General features: G+C 42.3%; 1 protein-coding gene across 1 annotated transcript in view; it reads left to right on the forward strand.

The window, feature by feature from the left end:
* Nucleotides 1-21,153, forward strand: part of LOC120937038 (CD109 antigen-like) — a 134,569-nt gene that overhangs the window by 78,508 nt on the left and 34,908 nt on the right. Inside the window, exons 13-20 of the mRNA XM_040349960.1 lie at nucleotides 18-83; nucleotides 1,746-1,928; nucleotides 8,471-8,623; nucleotides 9,274-9,303; nucleotides 11,747-11,807; nucleotides 14,453-14,555; nucleotides 16,695-16,812; nucleotides 20,123-20,236. Coding sequence (XP_040205894.1) covers nucleotides 18-83; nucleotides 1,746-1,928; nucleotides 8,471-8,623; nucleotides 9,274-9,303; nucleotides 11,747-11,807; nucleotides 14,453-14,555; nucleotides 16,695-16,812; nucleotides 20,123-20,236 — 828 coding nt within the window. The remainder of the gene's footprint in view (nucleotides 1-17; nucleotides 84-1,745; nucleotides 1,929-8,470; nucleotides 8,624-9,273; nucleotides 9,304-11,746; nucleotides 11,808-14,452; nucleotides 14,556-16,694; nucleotides 16,813-20,122; nucleotides 20,237-21,153) is intronic.

Raw genomic sequence — 21,153 nt, forward strand, 5'->3', positions numbered from 1 at the left:
TATTATTTTAATATCAGGTTGGAACTCCCTTTCAATTGGAGATTGATGCCTACCCTGCAGAAGTGGAAGAGCTATTTTATGTGGTATGTTGTATGAAATTTGAACATGCAGAATATATTTATTACAAGTACTTATATAGCACCGTCAATTTACACAGTGCTTTACATACAACACCAGTCCCTGCCCTCAAGAAGCTTATAATTGAGTGTCCCTAACTCACATTTATACAGAACATACACATACTAGGGATCATTTTGACAGGAGCCAATTACCTACTAGCATGTCTTTGGCGTGTGGGAAGAAACCTGCACAGGGAGAACATGCAAACTCCAAGCAGGTAGTGTTATGGTTGGGATTTGAACCAACGACCCTAGTGTTGCTAGGCAGAAGTGCTATCAACTTAGCTACTGTGCTGCCGACACAATCAAAAATATCACTGTACATATTTCTAGTAAACAGCATGTAGGCAGGTGCATTTTATCCTCCCTGCTGTAGGTGATGCTGTTCAGCTGGCTGCTGTGCAGAGAGTAATAGAAGTTAAGAGGAGCTTTGTTCCATAGGTGTCATCAGGAGAGCAGCAGTCCGATTGGACCCTGTTGCACCGGCTGACCTCCACATCCATCTTTAATGGGGGCAATGCTATCAAATGGCACTGTCCCACTGCGGCCGGCACACATTTGTAAAGTGGGTAGTGTAGACAGGGCCGCCATCAGGGGGGTACAGGAAGTACACCTATAAGGGGCCCGGGGGTTCCCAGGGGCTCGGATGGCAACCCCCTATTTTTTTAATTTAAAATAAATAAATGTTTTTGTTCGTCAGCACCCAAAGCCCCCCCGTACCTGTAAAGTGCCAGTCGGTCCCCAGTGGCTCGATTGGCAACCCCCTATTTAAAAAAATAAAACATAATTTTTTTTTGTTCGTCAGCACCCAAAGCCCCCCTCCCCGACATGTAAGGGGCCCGGGTGGCAACTCCCCTTTTGTTTTGTAATCTTTTTTTTTTGTATATCAGCACTCAATTTACTGCACCCCCCCGCTTCTCAATTTGCGGCGGCACCTCCCGCTTCCCAATTTGTGTCGCCCCCCAGTTCTCAATTTGCAGCGGCACCCCCCAGTTCTCTGCTCCACCAGGGGGCCCATGCCTGAAGCTGTGTAAGGGACCCCAAAGTTCCTGATGGCGGCCCTGAGTGTAGAGACAGGATTCCCACAGGCTTGGAACAGTGCACTTAATGCTAGGGAGAGGTTCCAGTTGAGAAGGGACAGTGCAGGGATGCTACGCCTGGTTTCACTATCTGGAAAACCTAGAGAGTTGGGAAGAGGACCTGCCTACCTGGTTACTAAAGGTGCCTGACCACTGTACTGCTTGTCATGCACCTCCTTCTTCAGATGCTGTTACGGTAACCTACTAAAATGTCATTCTCAAATACAAAGACTTTGTTAAATTGCCGTCAACAGGGTTGAGAGCTGTTACATCCACGTTGCCTGTAATATTGGATATCCATGCCATAGTGTTTAGAACTTGTTGACGTTTTCCACGTGTTGTTACTTTTGCTTTACCAAGTAATAATGGTGCCACCTACCTTGGTCTTTGTGTAATTTTACTCCATCTCGGGTACCAATCAACTGGCCCTGTCTACAAGTAGATTTATGGTAGGCCCACGCTGCTCCTGGAGTTGGTATTAACACTATATAAAGCAATTATTACTAACTTCTGTATTTTACCAATTTAATTTTTTTTTATATTGCAGGTTATGGCTAAAGGTCTGATTGTGTCTGCTGGGAAGCAAAACAGGACCTCATTCAGCCTCACTCCAGAGCACTCCTGGGCTCCCAATGTCAATCTCATCCTTTACTTTTACAATAATAATGAATATGGTAATATTGTACAAACCTCTTACATGTTTCCTGTAAAAGGCTTGTTTCAGAATAAGGTAATTGCTGTTATTTTAATTTAACTATTGGTACATGAACAAACTAATATGTTACAGCTGTCAAGTTTCATTTTCATTTTACAAAAAGTTAATATAAGCAAAACTTTTCTCTGATTTAGTCTCTTTATAAACTACATCTTCTCCTGTATTTTAGCTCATATGGATTGCTGAATATGCACATTGACATTTCTCATGAGCTGCTCACACACATCATTTTCCTCGTCAAGTTCCTTTTTAGGCTGTCGAGGAACTCTACAAGGCAAGTTTCTCCATTCCCTCGAGGAAAAAGAAGGCATGCTCTCTTTTTGGCTCGACGGGATCCTTGACAGTTTCCTCGTCAAAAAATGTACACACGACCGGTTTCCTCAGCAAAAAAAAAATCCCAGCAAGTTTCTTGCTGTTTTTTGCCGAGAAACTCGGTCGTGTGTACGAGGCCTGACAGTAAGAACAATATGGGCAAGATTGACTAAAACTGGTGCACACAAAATCTGGTGCGGCTGTGCTTAAAGCGGAGGTCCGGTAAAAAATAAATAAAATGTAAAGTCAGCAGCTGCTAACACTGTAGCTGCTGACTTTTAATAAGGACACTAACCTGTCCTTGTCGCCAGCGATGTCGCCCCCCGCCGAGGCCGATCCTCGATCCTGGCAGCTCCAGGCGCCGCCATCCACAGTAAGGGAAACAGGCAGTGAAGCCGTGCGGCTTCACTGCCCGTTTCCTACTGCGCATGCACGAGCAGTGCGGCGCTTTATGAATGGGCCGGCTGCTTTCTGGGATACACACAGTTCCCAGAATGCAGAGCGCCGCATTCACAAGATGAAACCGAGTGTAGGAGGAGGAAGAGAATCCACCGCGGAGGATGAAGAGGCAGATTCGGGACAGCTATTTCGGGTAAGTAAAACATTTTTTTAGATTTCGATTTTTGGAGGAAATTTTTTTTTTCAGGGTGGAACTCCACTTTTATAACTAATCAGATTCTATTTTTTTTTTGTCAAAGCCTAATTGAACAAGTTGAAATTAGAAGCTGATTGGTTTATCTCTCTTAACCTGGTTTAGAAAGATCTCTGGGTTACCAGTCAATTGGATAAGTCAGAAGTGATGAATATCAATCAATCTGATACAGAGCCTCAAGTCTCAATACTCTTTGTTCTGGTGCTGGTGTCTGCTTCTCATACAGTTCAAGTTAGAATTTTGACATATGGGGAACCAGAGAAAGCAATGTACGCCCCTAAAGACTTAGGGGGTTTGGGAGTTCCTGACTTCCAGAAGTATTATATTGCAGCTTAGATAATTTAACTAATCCAACTCTACTTCACCCATTATCAACCGGATTGGGTCTTCCTTAAGGCTCAGGATTTTCTCCCCTTAATGATTGACTTATGCCACCCACACATGATCGGTCCATCCGATGAGAACGGACTGATGGACCGTTTTTATCGGTTAACTGATGAAGATGACTGATGGTCCGTTGCGCCCACACACCATCGGTTAAAAAAACGATCGTGTCAGAACGCGGTGACGTAAAACACAACGACGTGCTGAAAAAAACAAAGTTCAATGCTTCCAAGTATGCGTCGACTTGATTCTGAGCATGCATGGATTTTTAACCGGTTAAATTTAAAACAAGTTGGCTTTTTTTTAACCGATGGTTATATAACCAATGGCGCCCACACACGATCGGTTTGGACCGATGAAAACGGTCCATCAGACCATTCTCAACGGATGGACCGATCATGTGTATGTGGCAGTCCTGTGAGTCTCCTAGAAATTCTGCAAAGCAATTCTAAGACCTACTCTTTCCCATTCTCTAAATTTATGGGACTCTTTCTGTAGGAGAGTCTTCGCTCCCCCCCAAACCCCAGGGGCTCCACTCTTCAATAACCCTACATTCCCGCCAGGCCTCCAATACTAACAGTTCCAGTAATGGACAGACAAAGGACTCTATAGTATCGGACACTTCTTGATCATAGGGGCATATCAATGTTGTATAGGCTATTTGTGACTCCACCCTTTAAATTGTCTTATCAGATAGCTTGGGAAACAATTCTCAATGTGGAAATTGGGGAACAGGATTGGTGAGCCTGGAATACCCATGTCTATAAAGTTGTCATGGATGTGGCTTTGAGAGAAACCGAATATAAAGTCTACGCCAGATGAAATTCAGTATACACGCTCCTCCTCCTCTTGCTTTTGGGAGTGTGGGCGGGGGGAATGGTTTTACTTACATATTTGTTGATAAATCTAAGGGGAATTCTACAGAGACTCTTTAATCAGATTGTAATAACCAGCTGCATGGCAAGTATTAGACAGCTGGCATTTAAAGCAACACTTATGCACAGGGTTGGACTGGCCATCGGGACTACCGGGAGTTTCCCGGTGGGCCGATGGCTCAGTGGGCCAGTTGTCACTCAGGGGCGTTGGGAGGGGGTGGCTAAAGCCCCGAATGGGTCCCCAAAAAGCCCGGAGTCCGCCCTGACTGTAAGCATCCAGTGATGATTGGTGGGCAAGTGGGGGCGTGCGGCCGCAGTGAGAGTGGAGCTGTCAAAACGATGTTGGGGATGGGCGGGGCCAATATGCGGGGGCACCCCCATCATCAGTGCTTAGATGTGACAGCTCCACTCTCACTGCAGCAGCAAGCCCGATACCTTTCCTCCAGTACATTTGCAAACACTGCCTGTATACACTCTGACAGTCAGAATGTATACAGGCAGTGTTTGCTATGTACTGGACGAAAGTGGCCCCGCACATCGGTATCGGGTCGTGCCGCACCCGTTGCAACTACTGCAAGTGCACGGTTCCAGTGCAGGCTGCAGAGTATCGCTGCTGGGTGGCGTGCATGTGCAGGGTGACAACAGTGAACCTGTTGAACATCCTGCCTGTGTGTCCTCTCAGACCTCTTCTCTCCCGTGTAACTCCTCCTCCTTCCCCCCCACAGCCGCTTTCATCCATACAAACAATAGAAGACAGACTGTCCGAGCAGAAGGCGGAGCTGTCCAACTTTTCAAGTTAAAAAGCCTGTGATTGGTTGCTAGGGGCAGTCCTAGCAACCAATCGTCTGTCTGTAACATGGAAAGTTGAACAGCTCCCGCCTTCTGCTTGGACGCTTCGCATCCTCTGAGTGTCTTCTCCCTGCTGTGTAAGGTAAGGGAGGGGGCACTGACATAAAGGGAGCTGTGTTGGTTGCAAAGAAAGAAGATGGCTGTAAAGGATACCAGAAAGGAGGGGACTGTGTAAGGAGGGGGGACAGTGTTTGTGTAAGGAGGGGGGGACAGTGTTTGTGTAAGGAGGGGGGACAGTGTTTGTGTAATGAGGGGGGACAGTGTTTGTGTAATGAGGGGGGGACAGTGTTTGTGTAATGAGGGGGGGACAGTGTTTGTGTAATGAGGGGGTGTCAGTGTTTGTGTAATGAGGGGGGGACAGTATTTGTGTAATGAGGGGGGGACAGTGTTTGTGTAATTTAGGGGGGACAGTGTTTGTGTAAGGAGGGGGGGACAGTGTTTGTGTAATGAGGGGGGGGACAGTGTTTGTGTAATGAGGGGGGACAGTGTTTGTGTAAGGAGGGGGGACAGTGTTTGTGTAATGAGGGGGGGACAGTGTTTGTGTAATGAGGGGGGGACAGTGTTTGTGTAATGAGGGGGGACAGTGTTTGTGTAAGGAGAGGGGGGGACAGTGTTTGTGTAAGGAGGGGGGGACAGTGTTTGTGTAAGGAGGGGGGGACAGTGTTTGTGTAAGGAGGGGGGGGCAGTGTTTGTGTAATGAGGGGGGGACAGTGTTTGTGTAAGGAGGGGGGGCAGTGTTTGTGTAAGGAGGGGGGGACAGTGTTTGTGTAATGAGGGGGGGACAGTGTTTGTGTAAGGAGAGGGGGGGACAGTGTTTGTGTAAGGAGGGGGGGCAGTGTTTGTGTAAGGAGGGGGGGCAGTGTTTGTGTAATGAGGGGGGGACAGTGTTTGTGTAAGGAGGGGGGGACAGTGTTTGTGTAAGGAGGTGGGGACAGTGTTTGTGTAAGGAGGGGGGGCAGTGTTTGTGTAATGAGGGGGGGACAGTGTTTGTGTAATGAGGGGGGACAGTGTTTGTGTAAGGAGGGGGGGGACAGTGTTTGTGTAAGGAGGGGGGGACAGTGTTTGTGTAAGGAGGGGGGGACAGTGTTTGTGTAAGGAGGGGGGGGACAGTGTTTGTGTAATGAGGGGGGGACAGTGTTTGTGTAATGAGGGGGGACAGTGTTTGTGTAATGAGGGGGGGGACAGTGTTTGTGTAATGAGGGGGGGACAGTGTTTGTGTAATGAGGGGGGGACAGTGTTTGTGTAATGAGGGGGGGCAGTGTTTGTGTAATGAGGGGGGGACAGTGTTTGTGTAATGAGGGGGGACAGTGTTTGTGTAATGAGGGGGGACAGTGTTTGTGTAAGGAGGGGGGACAGTGTCTGTGTAATGAGGGGGGACAGTGTTTGTGTAATGAGGGGGGACAGTGTTTGTGTAAGGAGGGGGGGACAGTGTTTGTGTAAGGAGGGGGGGACAGTGTTTGTGTAAGGAGGGGGGGGGACAGTGTTTGTGTAAGGAGGGGGGGGGGACAGTGTTTGTGTAAGGAGGGGGGGACAGTGTTTGTGTAATGAGGGGGGGACAGTGTTTGTGTAATGAGGGGGGACAGTGTTTGTGTAAGGAGGGGGGGCAGTGTTTGTGTAAGGAGGGGGGGACAGTGTTTGTGTAAGGAGGGGGGGGCAGTGTTTGTGTAAGGAGGGGGGGAGACAGTGTTTGTGTAAGGAGGGGGGGGCAGTGTTTGTGTAAGGAGGGGGGGGACAGTGTTTGTTTCAGGAGGAGGGTCAGTGTATGTGTCTGTGATTTTTTTAATATGCAGCAAGGCGGGGGGGGGGGGTAAATGCACTGCCGCTGGTCATTGTAACTGATTTATTAGACCCCTTTCACACTGAGCCGCCCATAGCGTCGGCAGTAAAACGCCGCTATTTTTACCGCCAACAACTGCGTATAGTTTACTGTTTTTGTGCGTGTTTGCAAAAATTAAGTGGGCCGGTCTGGATGAAGTCCAGGGCCAAATTTTTGTCCCAGTCCACCCCTGCTTATGCAATTTTCTTCTGATTTTAAACAATAACATTTGTGCCAGTTTAGGTCAATGGCTCACTGATTAAAAGTTAAAATGTTTCTTCTATCCCAAAATAGAATGCAAGGACCCCATTGCATTGTGGGATGTGGGTGGAGCTTAAACACCAAGAAAACATGGGGCATCGTGTGGCATCTTGAAGCTTCATTGTCCAAATAGGAGATATGTATCAATGCATGGAATATGCTGGTGCCAGCAATTGCATGATATTGCTACCCAAAAACGCCTTTTAGGTTTAGATTTTCAAATTCCTGTTGACATTTGGAATTTTTACTTAATTTTAATTACTTAATTTCCAATGTACAAATAGCTGAACTTATTTACTTTTATTTATTTACCAACATTTTTATTAGGCTCCTTTCACACAATAGGACTGCTCGGATCCGCCTGTCCATTTTTCAGGCGGATCCGAGCGGTCCACCCATTGACCTATTGACTTGTATGGGCAGGCAGTTGTCAGCGGAGATGTGACTGCTGCCATCTGCCTGCCATCCGATACGATCTGCTCAAATCAGACGGATGGAGATACGTTCGCCATCCATTCAGCGGATCGGATGAAAACAGACATGATGTTTGTTTTCATCCGATCTTCCCATAGAGGAGAGCAGGGCTCTGACAGGTGCATCTCTGCACAGTGAGCAGAGACAGACCTGTCATCCGCTGGCTCAGCAGGGTTCAACGGATCGAGTCCACAGAGCAGATCTGCCATGTGTGAAAGGGGCCTTAAGGTTTAAGAAGTTATTTCAGCAGTAGGAAGAACTTACATATTCTGTTTTAAGAAAGCATAAGGGAGACAATAAAACTAACTTTTTAGCCTCCATATATAAAGCCAAAGTATATTTTCCACAGCAATATACAGTATGTTGTGAAATCATATCAATATGAACTCTAACAAACAACATTTGAAAGAAGGTAGAGGGTAATGAAAAGGGAGAAAAAAGAACCAGTAAAAACAGACAGTAAGTACTTCTCATGGGTCATGGAAGAGAGATGTAACCAATCCAGTAGCCACCCCCCCCCCCCCCAAAAAAAAAATATACCAACAGCCACCACTGAACCAATCCATAGGTCACAGACAGCTTCAGAGGTATGTACACTCATAGCAAGCCGTGTGCTATGGGGGCACACCTGCAGACTCTCTGCTGAGCTGGGCTTTGTGCACCCATAGACACACACAGCAGGAAAAGAGACCAGTGCTGCTGCAGACAGGCACAGCACTGCATTGAGAGAGAGCTTGGGTAAGTATTTGGTGGAGGTGGTGTTGGTGCCAAGGAACAGCAAGTTTTTTTAGTTTTTTTAACTTAACGTAGGTGAGGCATTAAGGTAAAAAACCTTTTGACCAAGCCCAAGGGTATCATTGACTTTTGCCAGCTCCTAGCTACAGCTTTTCAGCCAGAAATGTGTACAACAGAAGTATTTATTTTTATTTCAAAGGTTACTTTATCCTGGAGTGAAAGCATTACAAAACCATCAAAAAATGTGTCTTTATCCATTAATGTGAAAGAAAGCCATGCTTTGGTGGGGCTGAAGATAATTGATAAACGAGCCAATCTTTTTGAAGATGGAAGTAACTTTTCTCCAAACACAGTGAGTATAATCCAATACACCACTTAGAGCTGGTTCACACTGGGGCAACCTGGGATCCGACTTGAAGTCTCCCCAAGTCGTCCCAAGCCGCGTGGTTGAGAAAATCAATGGAAGTGAATGGAGCCATCTTAATACACACTACTGAAGTCGCTCCGACTTCAGAAAAGGTTCCTGTACTACTTCAATCCGACTTCTAGGCAACTTGTACCCATTGATTTCAATGGAAGTTGCCTCAGAAGTCGGATCACTGTCTTAACTTAAGCAACTTTCCAGGAAGATAACATTTCTCAGGCAAACCCCTCCCACCCCCTCCCTCCCAAAGAGCTGATTGTTGTTTGATTGGCCACTGGAAAGCTTCCTGTCCTGGAGGCGACTTGAAGTTGCCTTGTACTGTCCTGGAGGCAACTTGAAGTTGCCTTGTAAGTTGCCTGATGATTCATACTCAAGTCGTGTCCAAGTTGCCTCCCAAAGTCGTGCTGGAAGTCGTGTTGCCCCTGTGTGAACCGACTCTAAAGAAAATGTTTATATTTTTATAGTATAGTGTTATTTCTTGTTTGCAATTGTTTCTGTTTTATTCTGAACTGCTTGAAATTCTAATATAATAACTGGTTGTTGCACACATATATAAAGTATTTTTGTTTTTTCCCTAGGTGGAAAAATCTTATACGAGCTACACCCAGGTACGTCAAGATTTTACATGTACCTAAATAAAATGTAATTGGTAAAATGTGTAGTAAACAACCAATGGGAGATTGCAGGATTGTAGCTAGGCTCACTTCTCTGGTACACAAAGAGTCATTAAAATATAAGGTTAACAGATACAGGGACTGTTGACTTTTTTTTCCAAGTCTCTGATCTCTATGCCTGTTTAAGGTCAGTAATGCAGAAAGTATTACAGATTACAAGAGACGAGCAAAACAGTCAGTTGATTGGCATTATTAGGAGGTCAGCACTGGCAGTCCCAAATTATTATCACAGGCCAAGTTTAATGTGTTTGTGCCCCTTTGACTCAAGGTGAGACAAGGATATGTTAGGAACAGTGTGGGATTGATTTACTAAAACTGTAAAAAATCTGGTGCAGCTCTGCATAGAAATCAATCAGCTTCCAGGTTTTATTGTCAAAACTTAAGTGAGCAAGCTGAAGTTAGAAGTTGATTGGCTACCATGCAAAACTGCACCAGATTTTGCCCTCTCCAGTTTTAGTAAATCTACCCCTATGTCCTACTAAGTATGTCGAAAGAATCAGACACTTACCTGATTGGTGCTTCAGGTTTTTTTAATACATTTTCTTAGGGGGTGCAATAAAGTTTTTTTTTAAACCCACATGAAGAAGAAGAACCCAACATTTTTAGTCATACCCATATAAATGGTGATGTAATGATGTAACTGCATCTACAATCCTGTAACATTTTCACCTTTATCACAGAATTTAAACACAGGAGTCATAAAAATTGCAGCACATGAATTAGAGAGATGGGATTTCTTATCCCTCTGTATCTCACACCCCTTGGTGAGAGAGATCACATGGGTAATAAATTAATTGAGCAGTTAGTTTTGTAATACTTCCCCTAAATTCTATCCTAAGCTTCCCTTTGTTTTGTCTTTGCACAACCTTCAAAGGTCAGTCCATTTAGAACTGATATTTCATCTTCAGGTATCAGAGAGGCAAAACCATTTAGTGGTTTCTTATAATCCTCAGGGACTCCATTAGTGAGACCTTTGTGCATCTGTTCTTGGTCCTGCACACCAAATTAAGATTGTCTATTAAGCTTGTCACCTAATATCCCTATTGGATTCTTCATTCAGTTTGTGTCCATAGCATTAAACAATGGAGCCTCCAAGAGTAGTTAGAAGCCAGTGGGTGAAATTTGTGGCTGGAAGTAGCATAAAGTGTTATGCCGCGTACACACGATAATTTTTCGTCATGAAAAAAACGACGTTTTTCGGCATGTAGAAAAAACGTTGTTTTTTCCAACTTCATCATTAAAACGATGTTGCCCACACACGATTGTCTTTAAAAAATGCTCTAGCAAAGCGCGGTGACGTACAACACGTACGACGGCACTATAAAGGGGAGGTTCCATGCGGATGACGCCACCCTTGGGGCTGCTTTAGCTGATTTCCTGTTAGTAAAAGACGATTTGCGATTTTCTGTCTGTTACAGCGTGATGAATGTGCTTACTTCATTACGAATGGTAGTTTTACCAGAACGAGCGCTCCTGTATCATAACTTGCTTTTGAGCATGCGCGGGTTTTTAATGTTGTTTTAGCGCACACGCGATCATTTTTTACAACCCGAAAAATTACATAGTTTAAAACGTTGTTAAAAAATGCAGCATGTTCGAAAAAAAATTGTATTTTTTTAAGAACCTGAAAAATTATGTGAAGCCCACACACGATCATTTTAAATGACATTTTTTAAAAACGTTTTTTTTTTTCATGACGAAAAATTATCATGTGTACGCAGCATTAGTTCTTACTTTTTTGTTAAATGAAATTTCAAGCGTCAATGACCCATTTATCTGGGAGCCCCAACAGGGGTAAGTCCCAATTGGAGTAATGATTCATATGACATTGTGTTGACCATAGGAAAGTCAGTGGAAATCTCCCTAAGCGAGGGGAATTCTCTTAGAAAGATGTTCCTGGAATAGGTGACCATTAGAAGATGTCCCCTCACCTTTTGTTCTGGGAACAATTCTAAAATGTTGGCTTTCTTCTCACTTTCTTTCTTGGTGACAATGGTTGTCAGTACAGATAGGGAGGTGAATCTTCCCAATGGGAAGACAGACCACAATAAAAATTAAACAGAGAATCAAACCCTTTCCTGGAACAAACAAAATGGTTTTGCCTAGACATAGACTTTAAAGAAAATGATTAAGGATTTAACTTTTCAGTGGTTTAAAATAATTAAAACGAGGAAAAAAATATTTCTGATTGGTTGGGAAAGGTTTCTACACTTTACAGTTTGCTTTACTGAACATAAAGGTTTCTCAGTACACATTTAATATTGCTAATTGCTTTTCCTGGTCTATGTCATATACCTTAAAATCGATCCATGAATTATATGAAGCATGTATCTCCAGTCTTGAAAAAAATTCTAACAATTTCACTTCTTACCCTTAGCCTTGGGGATACAATACTTTGACTGATGCAAGGATAAGCACATACTATTTATCACATGAAGGTATGTTTACGTGATTTTAATATATAAAACCGATTTGCAACATCAACGTAATGCCACACTGAAAGGAAAGCAGTCAAATACATTCAAATAAAAGCACAAACTGTTTAGTTTCTGCTTTGTTTCGGAGGGTGGCTGACTTACTCTTGGTGTCCATATTTGGACGTTCCCCTCCCTTCCTACCCCGGAGTTTGGCATTGTCTGGCACAGGAAATCAGGGGAAACTATCACAGACAGCAATAAAAACATCTTATAAACCTAAAAAACTTCAGGAAACCTGGAACAAGTAAAAAAATTAACCATAAAAACCTCACAGTGATTTTGTATTGTAAGAAAAAGAAGCCTCCATATATTTCAACCTGAGAATCTCTCAAAAAACTTCAGGAAACCTGGAACAAGTAAAAAAATGAACCATAAAAACCTCACAGTGATTTTGTATTGTAAGAAAAAGAAGCCTCCATATATTTCAACCTGAGAATCTCTCAGTCCCAAAAATGTAGCAACACAAAAAAAAAAATGGCCGTGGGGCTTTAACAAGAGTTATGCTCATACATGAATGCAACAAGGTTTATACAAATATAAAAGTTTTATTAGAATTTGACAAAAAATGTATATAAAAAGGTAACATAAACATCTCTACTTTTAAAAGGGCCAATGATATACAAAGTAGTGAGTTATTCACCAGATTACATCCAAATTGCCTGCCTGATAAATGACATACTGTGGCAATGCTGAAGCTGTATTCTCTATGCATTTCATAGGACAAAACCTGCTTCATCAGGAGTCAGACCCTGTTGGTATAAGTACAGATCAGTGGAAGAGCCATGTCATACAAATCAAACAACGATTCATAATAATTATGAAAAACAAAATTCAATATTGTCAGCGTATTAAGGCCCGTACACACGGTCGGACTATTTGCCAACAAACTTCAAAATCTGCAAGTTTTCAAATTTGTCCGATCGTGTGTACGCTCCATCGGACCAACTTTTTCGGGTTTCATCGGACAAAAAGTTTGGTCTGCAAACGGACAAACTTTACGTCAACAAAAGTCCGATAGTGCCTAGTGCCTCGTGTGTACAGCAAGCAATCGGACTTTTGTACAAAGTACAAACTCGCATGATCAGAAGCAAAGACCAGCCAGAAGCTTCTGCAATTTTTTAAATTGGTCATTAAAAACTATCGTGTGTAGGACCCAGAGCATTTTTCTCGACGAGAAAAATGGGCATTAAAAATTTAGAACCTGCTCTTTTTTTTCTCAAAGTTTTTCTTGTCGTGAAAAATGGTCATGTGTAGGCTTTAACGACGGGGAAGCAAGTTATGAGAAGGGAAATTTGCATAATCAAGCCCAAAGGGTGGCGCCATTCAAATGGAACTTCCCCTTTATAGTGCCCTCGTACGTGTTGTACATCACTCCGCTTTGCTAGAGCATTTTTTATCACGATCGTGTGTATGCAAGGCAGGCTTGAGAGGAATCACGTCGAAAAAAACGTTGTTTTTTTCCATGACATGAAAAACCGTCATGTATACCCGGCATTAGACGTCCCATGGAGCCCTGTCACTTCCCCTTTTACCTATTTTAGAATGTATATGGCATTGTAGAAACTTGGAAAAAAAGGTGATCTAATCCAAAGTTTACTTGTTAGACACTGTCTTTTAGACCTCTGGTAGCCTGCAAAAATATTGCTGTTTGTCGTCAAAGACTAGGCTAGAAAACAAATAACTTACCACTGCTCTTATTTGTGTACAAAATACTGATGAACTTTATTATAGTTCATTACCAAAAATAATTTTAAAATAAACAGTCTGTTCACGTGTAATTTGATATTGGAAAACACAACTTGGCTTCTTGCAATGCATGCAGTTTACCTTTCCACCGTATTTTTGTGTGAAAATAATCACAAGCATTTCTACAAAGTTCTATGATTGTATAAAATGACCACACAGAAATAGGTACAGGTATGTCTGAAATCATTTCACCACAATGTAAAATTGGAAGCAGTTTAGAAGTGCTATTTTGCAGCCAGACATACCATAAAATACAACAGGTACTACATTACCTAAGCATACAGTATGTGCCAGGTTGTAGGTTGTCTACACAGAAAATATGAAGTCCTTCTAATCAAATGTAAATGATACTGCTAACATATAACAGCAATTACACCAGCATAGATTGTATCAGGTTTATTTAGGACTTTGAAGACAAATGCACAACGTATAAGAACTCACAGCAATCAATTGGAGTTCTTTTTTGAATGATGTGATATGGATCCAGTTGATTGAATTTACAATACACTGGAGTTGATTTAGTAAAACTGAAGAGTACAAAATCTGGTGCAGCTGTTCATGATAGCCAATCAGCTTCTAACTTCAGCTTGTTCAATGAAGCTTGACAAAAAAAACTGAAAGCTGATTGGTTTTTTATGCAGAGCTGCACCAGATTTTGCACGCTCCAGATTTAGTAAATCAACCCTAATGTCCATAAAAGAATTAGATAATTTTTACAACTACTGTTGTCCTCTTATATGCACTGCTTGTAGCACCTCACTACAGACTTATGATTTTCTGGATTCTGGTTACTCATGGAGAGAAGAGACAGTGAACTGATAGGCCTGTAGCATATTTTAATTATATATATATTTTTTCAGATTTGCAGCCAACAGATTTAGGCATAAAACCACCATCACCATCAAATCCAAATATTGGGGCACTGTTTGATAAAACCTGGATATGGCTAGAAGCAAACATCAGGTATAAACCTACTTTCTTTATAAAAAGTGTTTTGAGATATGGGGTTGCTCTACTATGAAGAACCATAATACATTCACCCACAGGTCTTTGTCCATATTAGGGTCAAATATGTTTTTATTGTATATCAGAATAAAACACAGAACAGAAGATCCAAATATGCAGCACCAATTTTTGAACAGTACAGTCAATGTATCAAAAATAGAAGTACGAGAAAAAAATTAAACACAAACATAAATGAGGTGCTTTTATATGTAAATACCACAAATAACAGAAGAACAAGAAATCTGCAACTCTTGGTAGGAATATTTGGATCTTGAGGTTATCACTATCATATTTGGAAGGGGAGAACTAGAAAAGAGAGCAGAGGGATGGAAGGATGAGGGTCAGAGAATAGGGTGAGGTCAGGGGTGACTTTGTCCATATTAAAGCGAGAGTTCAACCAAATTTTTTTTGATAAGATTAGATTGATGCTCATTTTGTCAAGGGGAATCGGGTAGTTTTTTTTAAAATCGAAGCAGTACTTACCGTTTTAGAGAGCGATCTTCTCCGCCGCTTCCGGGTATGGTCTTCTGGACTGGGCGTTCCTATTTGATTGACAGGCTTCCGACAGGCTTCCGACGGTCGCATACATCGCGTCACGATGAGCCGAAAGAAGCCGAACGTCGGTGCGGCTCTATACGGCGCCTATAGGCTTCCGACGGTCGTATACATCGCGTCACGATGAGCCGAAAGAAGCCGAACGTCAGTACGGCTCTATACGGCGCCTGCGCACCGACGTTCGGCTACTTTCGGAAAATCGTGACGCGATGTATGCGCCCGTAGGAAGCCTGTCGGAAGCCTGTCAATCAAATAGGAACGCCCAGTCCCGCAGCCCATACCCTGAAGTGGCGGAGAAGATCGCTCTCTAAAACGGTAAGTACTGCTTCGATTTAAAAAAAAATTACACGATTCCCCTTGACAAAATGAGCATCAATCTAATCTTAAAAATTAACTTTTCGGCTGAACCTCCACTTTAAGCCACAATTGACCAGTCGAGATGGAGGAAGAAGTTCCTTCTCTGCTCTGAATGCTGGTGCCTCGTCTCGGCCTCATGACGTGACGTTACTGGTTGCCAGACCACAGGCGGCAGCCGAGTCTAGAAACTAGTGCAGCGGGCAGAAGAGAGGCCAAGGGATGGTGCAATAAGATATTCTAGGGGGTCGGGGTGGGCACCTGCACACGATTGGTCATGAGTGTCTGTGTGCGGGCACCTTGTCCCCTTCCCCCCATGTGGATGTCCATGGCTACTGTATTGGACGTCTGTGTGTATGTGTGTATGTGTGTATATATATATATCTATATACATACAGTTTCTCACAAAAGTGAGTACACCCCTCACATTTTCATAAATATTTTATTATATGTTTTCATGTGACAACACTGAAGAAATTACACTTTGCTACAATGTAAAGTAGTGTGTTTATAACTTGTATAACAGTGTAAATTTGCTGTCCCCTCAAAATAACTCAGCACACAGCCATTAATGTCTAAAACACTGGCAACAAAAGTGAGTACACCCCTAAGTGAAAATGTCCAAATTGGGTACAAAGTGTCAATATTTTGTGTGGCCACCATTATTTTTCAGCACTGCCTTAACCCTCTTGGGCATAGAGTTTACCAGAGCTTCACAGGTTGCCACTGGAGTCCTCTGCCACTCCTCTGTGACGACATCACGGGGGTGGTGGATGTTAGAGACCTTGTTAATTATTAATTAATTATTTAGCCACAATAGACCACACTTTGGAAAAATAGCACATAAGGTGCCTTTCAGCATAACAATTTTTCCCCAGGTCAGAAAAAGACTAAATAAATTTTAAGGGAGTGGGCCAGAGTTTTGGAGGAATAATGAGAAATATATGAAGCTTTTTGTGAATTATTACTCTCACCTGATGAGTGCAATGCAAGAATATATAATCAGGTGTGCATAGTGGCACCAGTCCTCAGACCTAGTTGATACGTTATGGACTCTCTTGGAGATCTTAAACTACCCAGCTACATAGCGTGATGATGTCACCTAATCCCGTCCTATAAATTTTCTCAACAAACGTTTATTTTTTTAAAACAGTTCCTTTTATATCATTTATTTTGTTTATTCTACAGCTCTGGGAATACTTTTAATCTACCACTATCTGTTCCTGACACAATGACATCATGGTTGGCCAGTGCATTTGTTCTTTCCAACACACTTGGATTGGGATTTACCGATAAACCAGCTGAGGTGATATATATTGTAGAAAGAGTTTAGAATGTAAAATGGTATCAGATTTCAGTAAGGTTTTATGTGAACCTACCAAACTTACTTTATAAGACTGAATATTTTTGTTAACAAGTTAAAATGAATACTTTAGGGTCTATTTATAAATGTATTTCACACAATTGAACGTTCCAATTCAATCCATTTAGAAAAATGTGTGAATTTTGAGTGAAAGCTATGTGAATCCTGTGTGAAAAATGTATAAACAGACCAATTTTGTCTTCTCATTAGTACAAAATCAAATTCTGCCATTTTTTTTTCTTATGGGCCCCCAGAAGCTGTTAGCCATAACGTGACAAAACGATCCTCTCTTGCGCTGTGCAGTCAGTGTTCCCGCTGGTCAAGGTTGCTTCCATCTTCTGCAGGTTTTTCTTCTGGGCTGGTACTGTTTGGCCATTTGATTGGCTGAGCCGTGTTGAAGTCACTACTACACGAGCACAGGAGACCCATCATCATGGCACAGAGCTGTGCTATAAATGTAAACGTGACTCAGGGAACATTAGTATAGAAAATACCAGTAGGGTCTTTTCTGTCATGAAAATCCTACCAGTCAGCATTTTTAACTTGAAACTGTTCTATTTAGGGATACTTTTCCACACTCTAATTCTGATTTCACAGAAACAAAGAGAAGAATGTGGGCTAAAGTCAAAATTGTAGACCACGACTGACTTTGAAATGATGAACCCTAAAATACACAATCCTCAAGCCCTGACTCTTCTATACTTGCTGCTAAGCAGTGTCAGGCCTCGTACACACGACCGAGTTTCTCGTCAAAAACCAGCAAGAAACTTGCTGGGAGATATTTTTTTGCAGAGGAAACCGGTCGTGTGTACATTTTCGTCGAGGAAACTCTCGAGAAACTCGACGAGCCAAAAAGAGAGCAAGTTCTCTATTTCCTCGACGGGAGTCTCAAATTGGCTCGTCAAGTTCCTCGACGGGCTGGTTTTCAACGAGAAACTCGAGCGTGTGTATGCTAAGAAACCCGCGCTTGCTCAGAATAAAGTATGAGACGGGAGTAAAAGTAGAATTTGTAATGGAGATAACACATTTTTCAAGCTGTAACAGACTGAAAAGTGCAAATCGTCTCTTACCAAACTTTTACTTAACATGCAAACACATGAGATTAGCAAAACCAGCCCCAAGAGTTTAGCCAGTGGAATCAAACTTCCCCTGCGTTTGTATGTGTTGTATGTCACCGCGTTTGAGAACAAGGAGATTTTGTCTTGACAGTGTGTACGCAAGGAACTCGACGAGGAAAACGATGTGTTTCGCCTGTCGAGTTTTGCGGTCGTGTGTACGAGGCTTTAGACATAAATTTCAAAGAGCCACTTTGCTGAATAACAGTTCAAGCAAGCACACCCCTTTTTTGCACATCCTTATTACCACTGCCTTAATGAGGTACTACTGCATTAGTGACTTGTGTTTGGTTGTTTTTCTACACAATTGCTTAACCACTTTTTGCGATTCGGCACTGCGTTGCTTTAACTGACAATTGCGCGGTCGTGCAACACGGCTCCCAAACAAAATTGATGGCTTTTTTCCACACAAATAGAGCTTTCTTTTGGTGGTATTTGAGCACCTCTGCGGTTTTTATTTTTTGCGCTATAAACAAAAATATATCGACAATTTTGAAAAAAATGCAATATTGTTTACTTTTTGCTATAATAAATATCCCCAAAAAATATACAAAAAAACATTGTTTTCCTTAGTTTAGGCCAATACGTATTCTTTTACTTATTTTTGGTAAAAAAATCGCAATAAGCGTTTATTGATTGGTTTGCGTCTACAAAATAGGGGATAGTTTTATGGCATTTTTATTAATATTTTTTTTTACTAGTAAGCAGTGATCAGCGATTTTTATTGTGACTGCGACATTATGGCTGACTTTTCGGACACTTTTGACACTATTTTGGGACCATTGTCATTTTTACAGCGACCAGTGCTATAAAAATGCACTGATTACTGTGAAAATTACACTGGCATTGAATGGGTTAACCTGTAGGGGGCGCTTAAGGGGTTAAGTGTGACCTAATGAGTGATTCTTACTGTGTGGGGGCGTGGCTTGGCGTGTCACGTCACTGATCATCGTTCCCTATGACAGGGAACAGATGATCAGTGACAGTCTGACTAGGAAGCACAGGGAGAGGTTTGTTTACACTCACCTCTCCCCGTTCTTCAGCTCCGTGACCCGATCGCGGGACACCACTGGCTTTCGGGTCTGCGGGTCCCACGGGCGTGGTCACGGAGTACCCGACGGGGTCACTGTGCATATTAAAGGGAACGTACCTGTACGCAAATATGCGCAACCATGCCATTCTGCCGACGTACATCGGCGCGTGGCGGTCGGCAAGTGGTTAAATAGGCAATCCAGCATGGACACACACCCATAAGGTGTCCTCCTTAAATGCTGATCCAACAACAATGATTTACATAGGCTTTCTCACTAAGGGCCCAGTCACATTACAATGCATGTGCTGTAATGGACATGTTTTTATTCATTAAGGTGGGTTGTGGCACACTACATTAGGCATAATCTTTTAATCTTTTAAAATGAAGGGGTTTGATGCATAAGGGAAATTGCACAGGCTGCAATTTTATTGCAGAGCACTGCAATGCACACATTGTGCAGCACACATAATTTGTGAAGGTGCATGAATGGCACCACAGCAAACCAACACATATAACATGCATTACTATGCATTATAGTAACATGCATTAGCACAACACAAAGTTAAGAATGGGTCCGAAAGTGTGGGCAGAATCCATCTGTACTTGGATTGCTCATTTGTGCTATGTGTCCTGAGCTTAGAAGCACCCTGTGTTCGCTAAAGCAGGCTGTCCCAGCATCACATGCTGCATTTACAGTGTGGTTGCCAGTACTCTTACCATACTATATATTATCTATACTATATATTGAAAATATACTGAAAGTCTACAGATTTCTTTACAATCAGTGGCACATATAAACAACATGTTGGCATACAATTTCTTCTGATCACTAGCTACCTGAAACAGTTGGAGTTGTCCTATCCAACAATCTTTTTTTTTGTATAATTTAAAAGTTTCAGGGAACAGTTCTGAAAATGATATTAAAACAGTTAATGGGGAGATATCGCTTTGCTTATGAGCTTATATAAAGTTTTAACAACACAATCTGGATCTGATGTTCCTGAACATACAGGACTACAATTTTTTTGTTCATAATATTTGAAAAGATGATATATTAATATTGTCTGGTTTATTACAACTTAATTTTTTTAACTTTTTCACACAGCTCCAAGTATATCAGGATGTGTCTCTCACGCTGAATCTCCCTTATTCCGTAATTCGAGGTGAAATATTCATTCTGGAAGTTATGTTATTCAACCATTTGAACAAAACAATAGAGGTATTGTATATAATGAATTTGGACTGTGTATGCAATATGATTTTACTAAGTCTTCCTTGGCACTTTTAAATAAAACTTTCACATTTCATTTAATTTAATTCACATTACATGGTTAGTGCAATGCACTGCAATGTATGGCAACTCACTACAGTGTAGTGTAGTGTACTGCATTAGAAAATATAGCAGAGGTCTGATCTTTAGTCTGGTTAGTCAAAGTGCATATTTAAAGGCAGATATTGGTTCACCCATTTTGGATATAGTAAGTATCTATTAAAATCCCTGTTAGGTTTATTTGCTATCTGTATCCCACTTGAGAGATTTCCATGCAGTTCCCTTCAGTTCCTATTCTGCTGATACAACAGGAAGTGAGAAGAAATCCTGCCAAAGTAAAGAAAATCAATCCTCTCTTAGTTGTCAAAGGAATTATTTTCCTTTTCCATAAAACAATGAATATTATTACAAGGGAGCAGTATTTGCGCAGTTTCCACCATGGTAAGCCTTAGACCCCTTTCACACTGGAGGCATTTTTCAGGCGCTCCTGAAAAACACCTACCCTGCAGCCCCAATGTGAGAGCCTGAGTGCTTTCACACTGGAGCGGTGCGCTTGCAGGACATTAGAAAAAGTCCTGCAAGCAGCATCTTTTGTGCGGTGCGGGGACGGTGTATACACCACTCCTCTACCGTCCCTGCCATTGAAATCAATGAGCAGTTGCTTCGTCAGCAGTGTTTTGCGGGCACCTTTAACCCTTTATTCGAATTCTAGTGTGGGTTAAAAGTACCCCGCTAGTGGCCGAAAAGCGCCGATATAACAGCGGTAAAGCGATGCTAAAATTAGTGGCGCTTTACCGCTAATGCCTTCCCCGCCCCAGTGTTAATGTAGCATTAATAATAACAAGGCTTCTGGCAGGTTCAGAAGA

Source organism: Rana temporaria, chromosome 4 (genome assembly GCF_905171775.1).
Source record: "Rana temporaria chromosome 4, aRanTem1.1, whole genome shotgun sequence".
Lineage (NCBI taxonomy): Eukaryota > Metazoa > Chordata > Amphibia > Anura > Ranidae > Rana > Rana temporaria.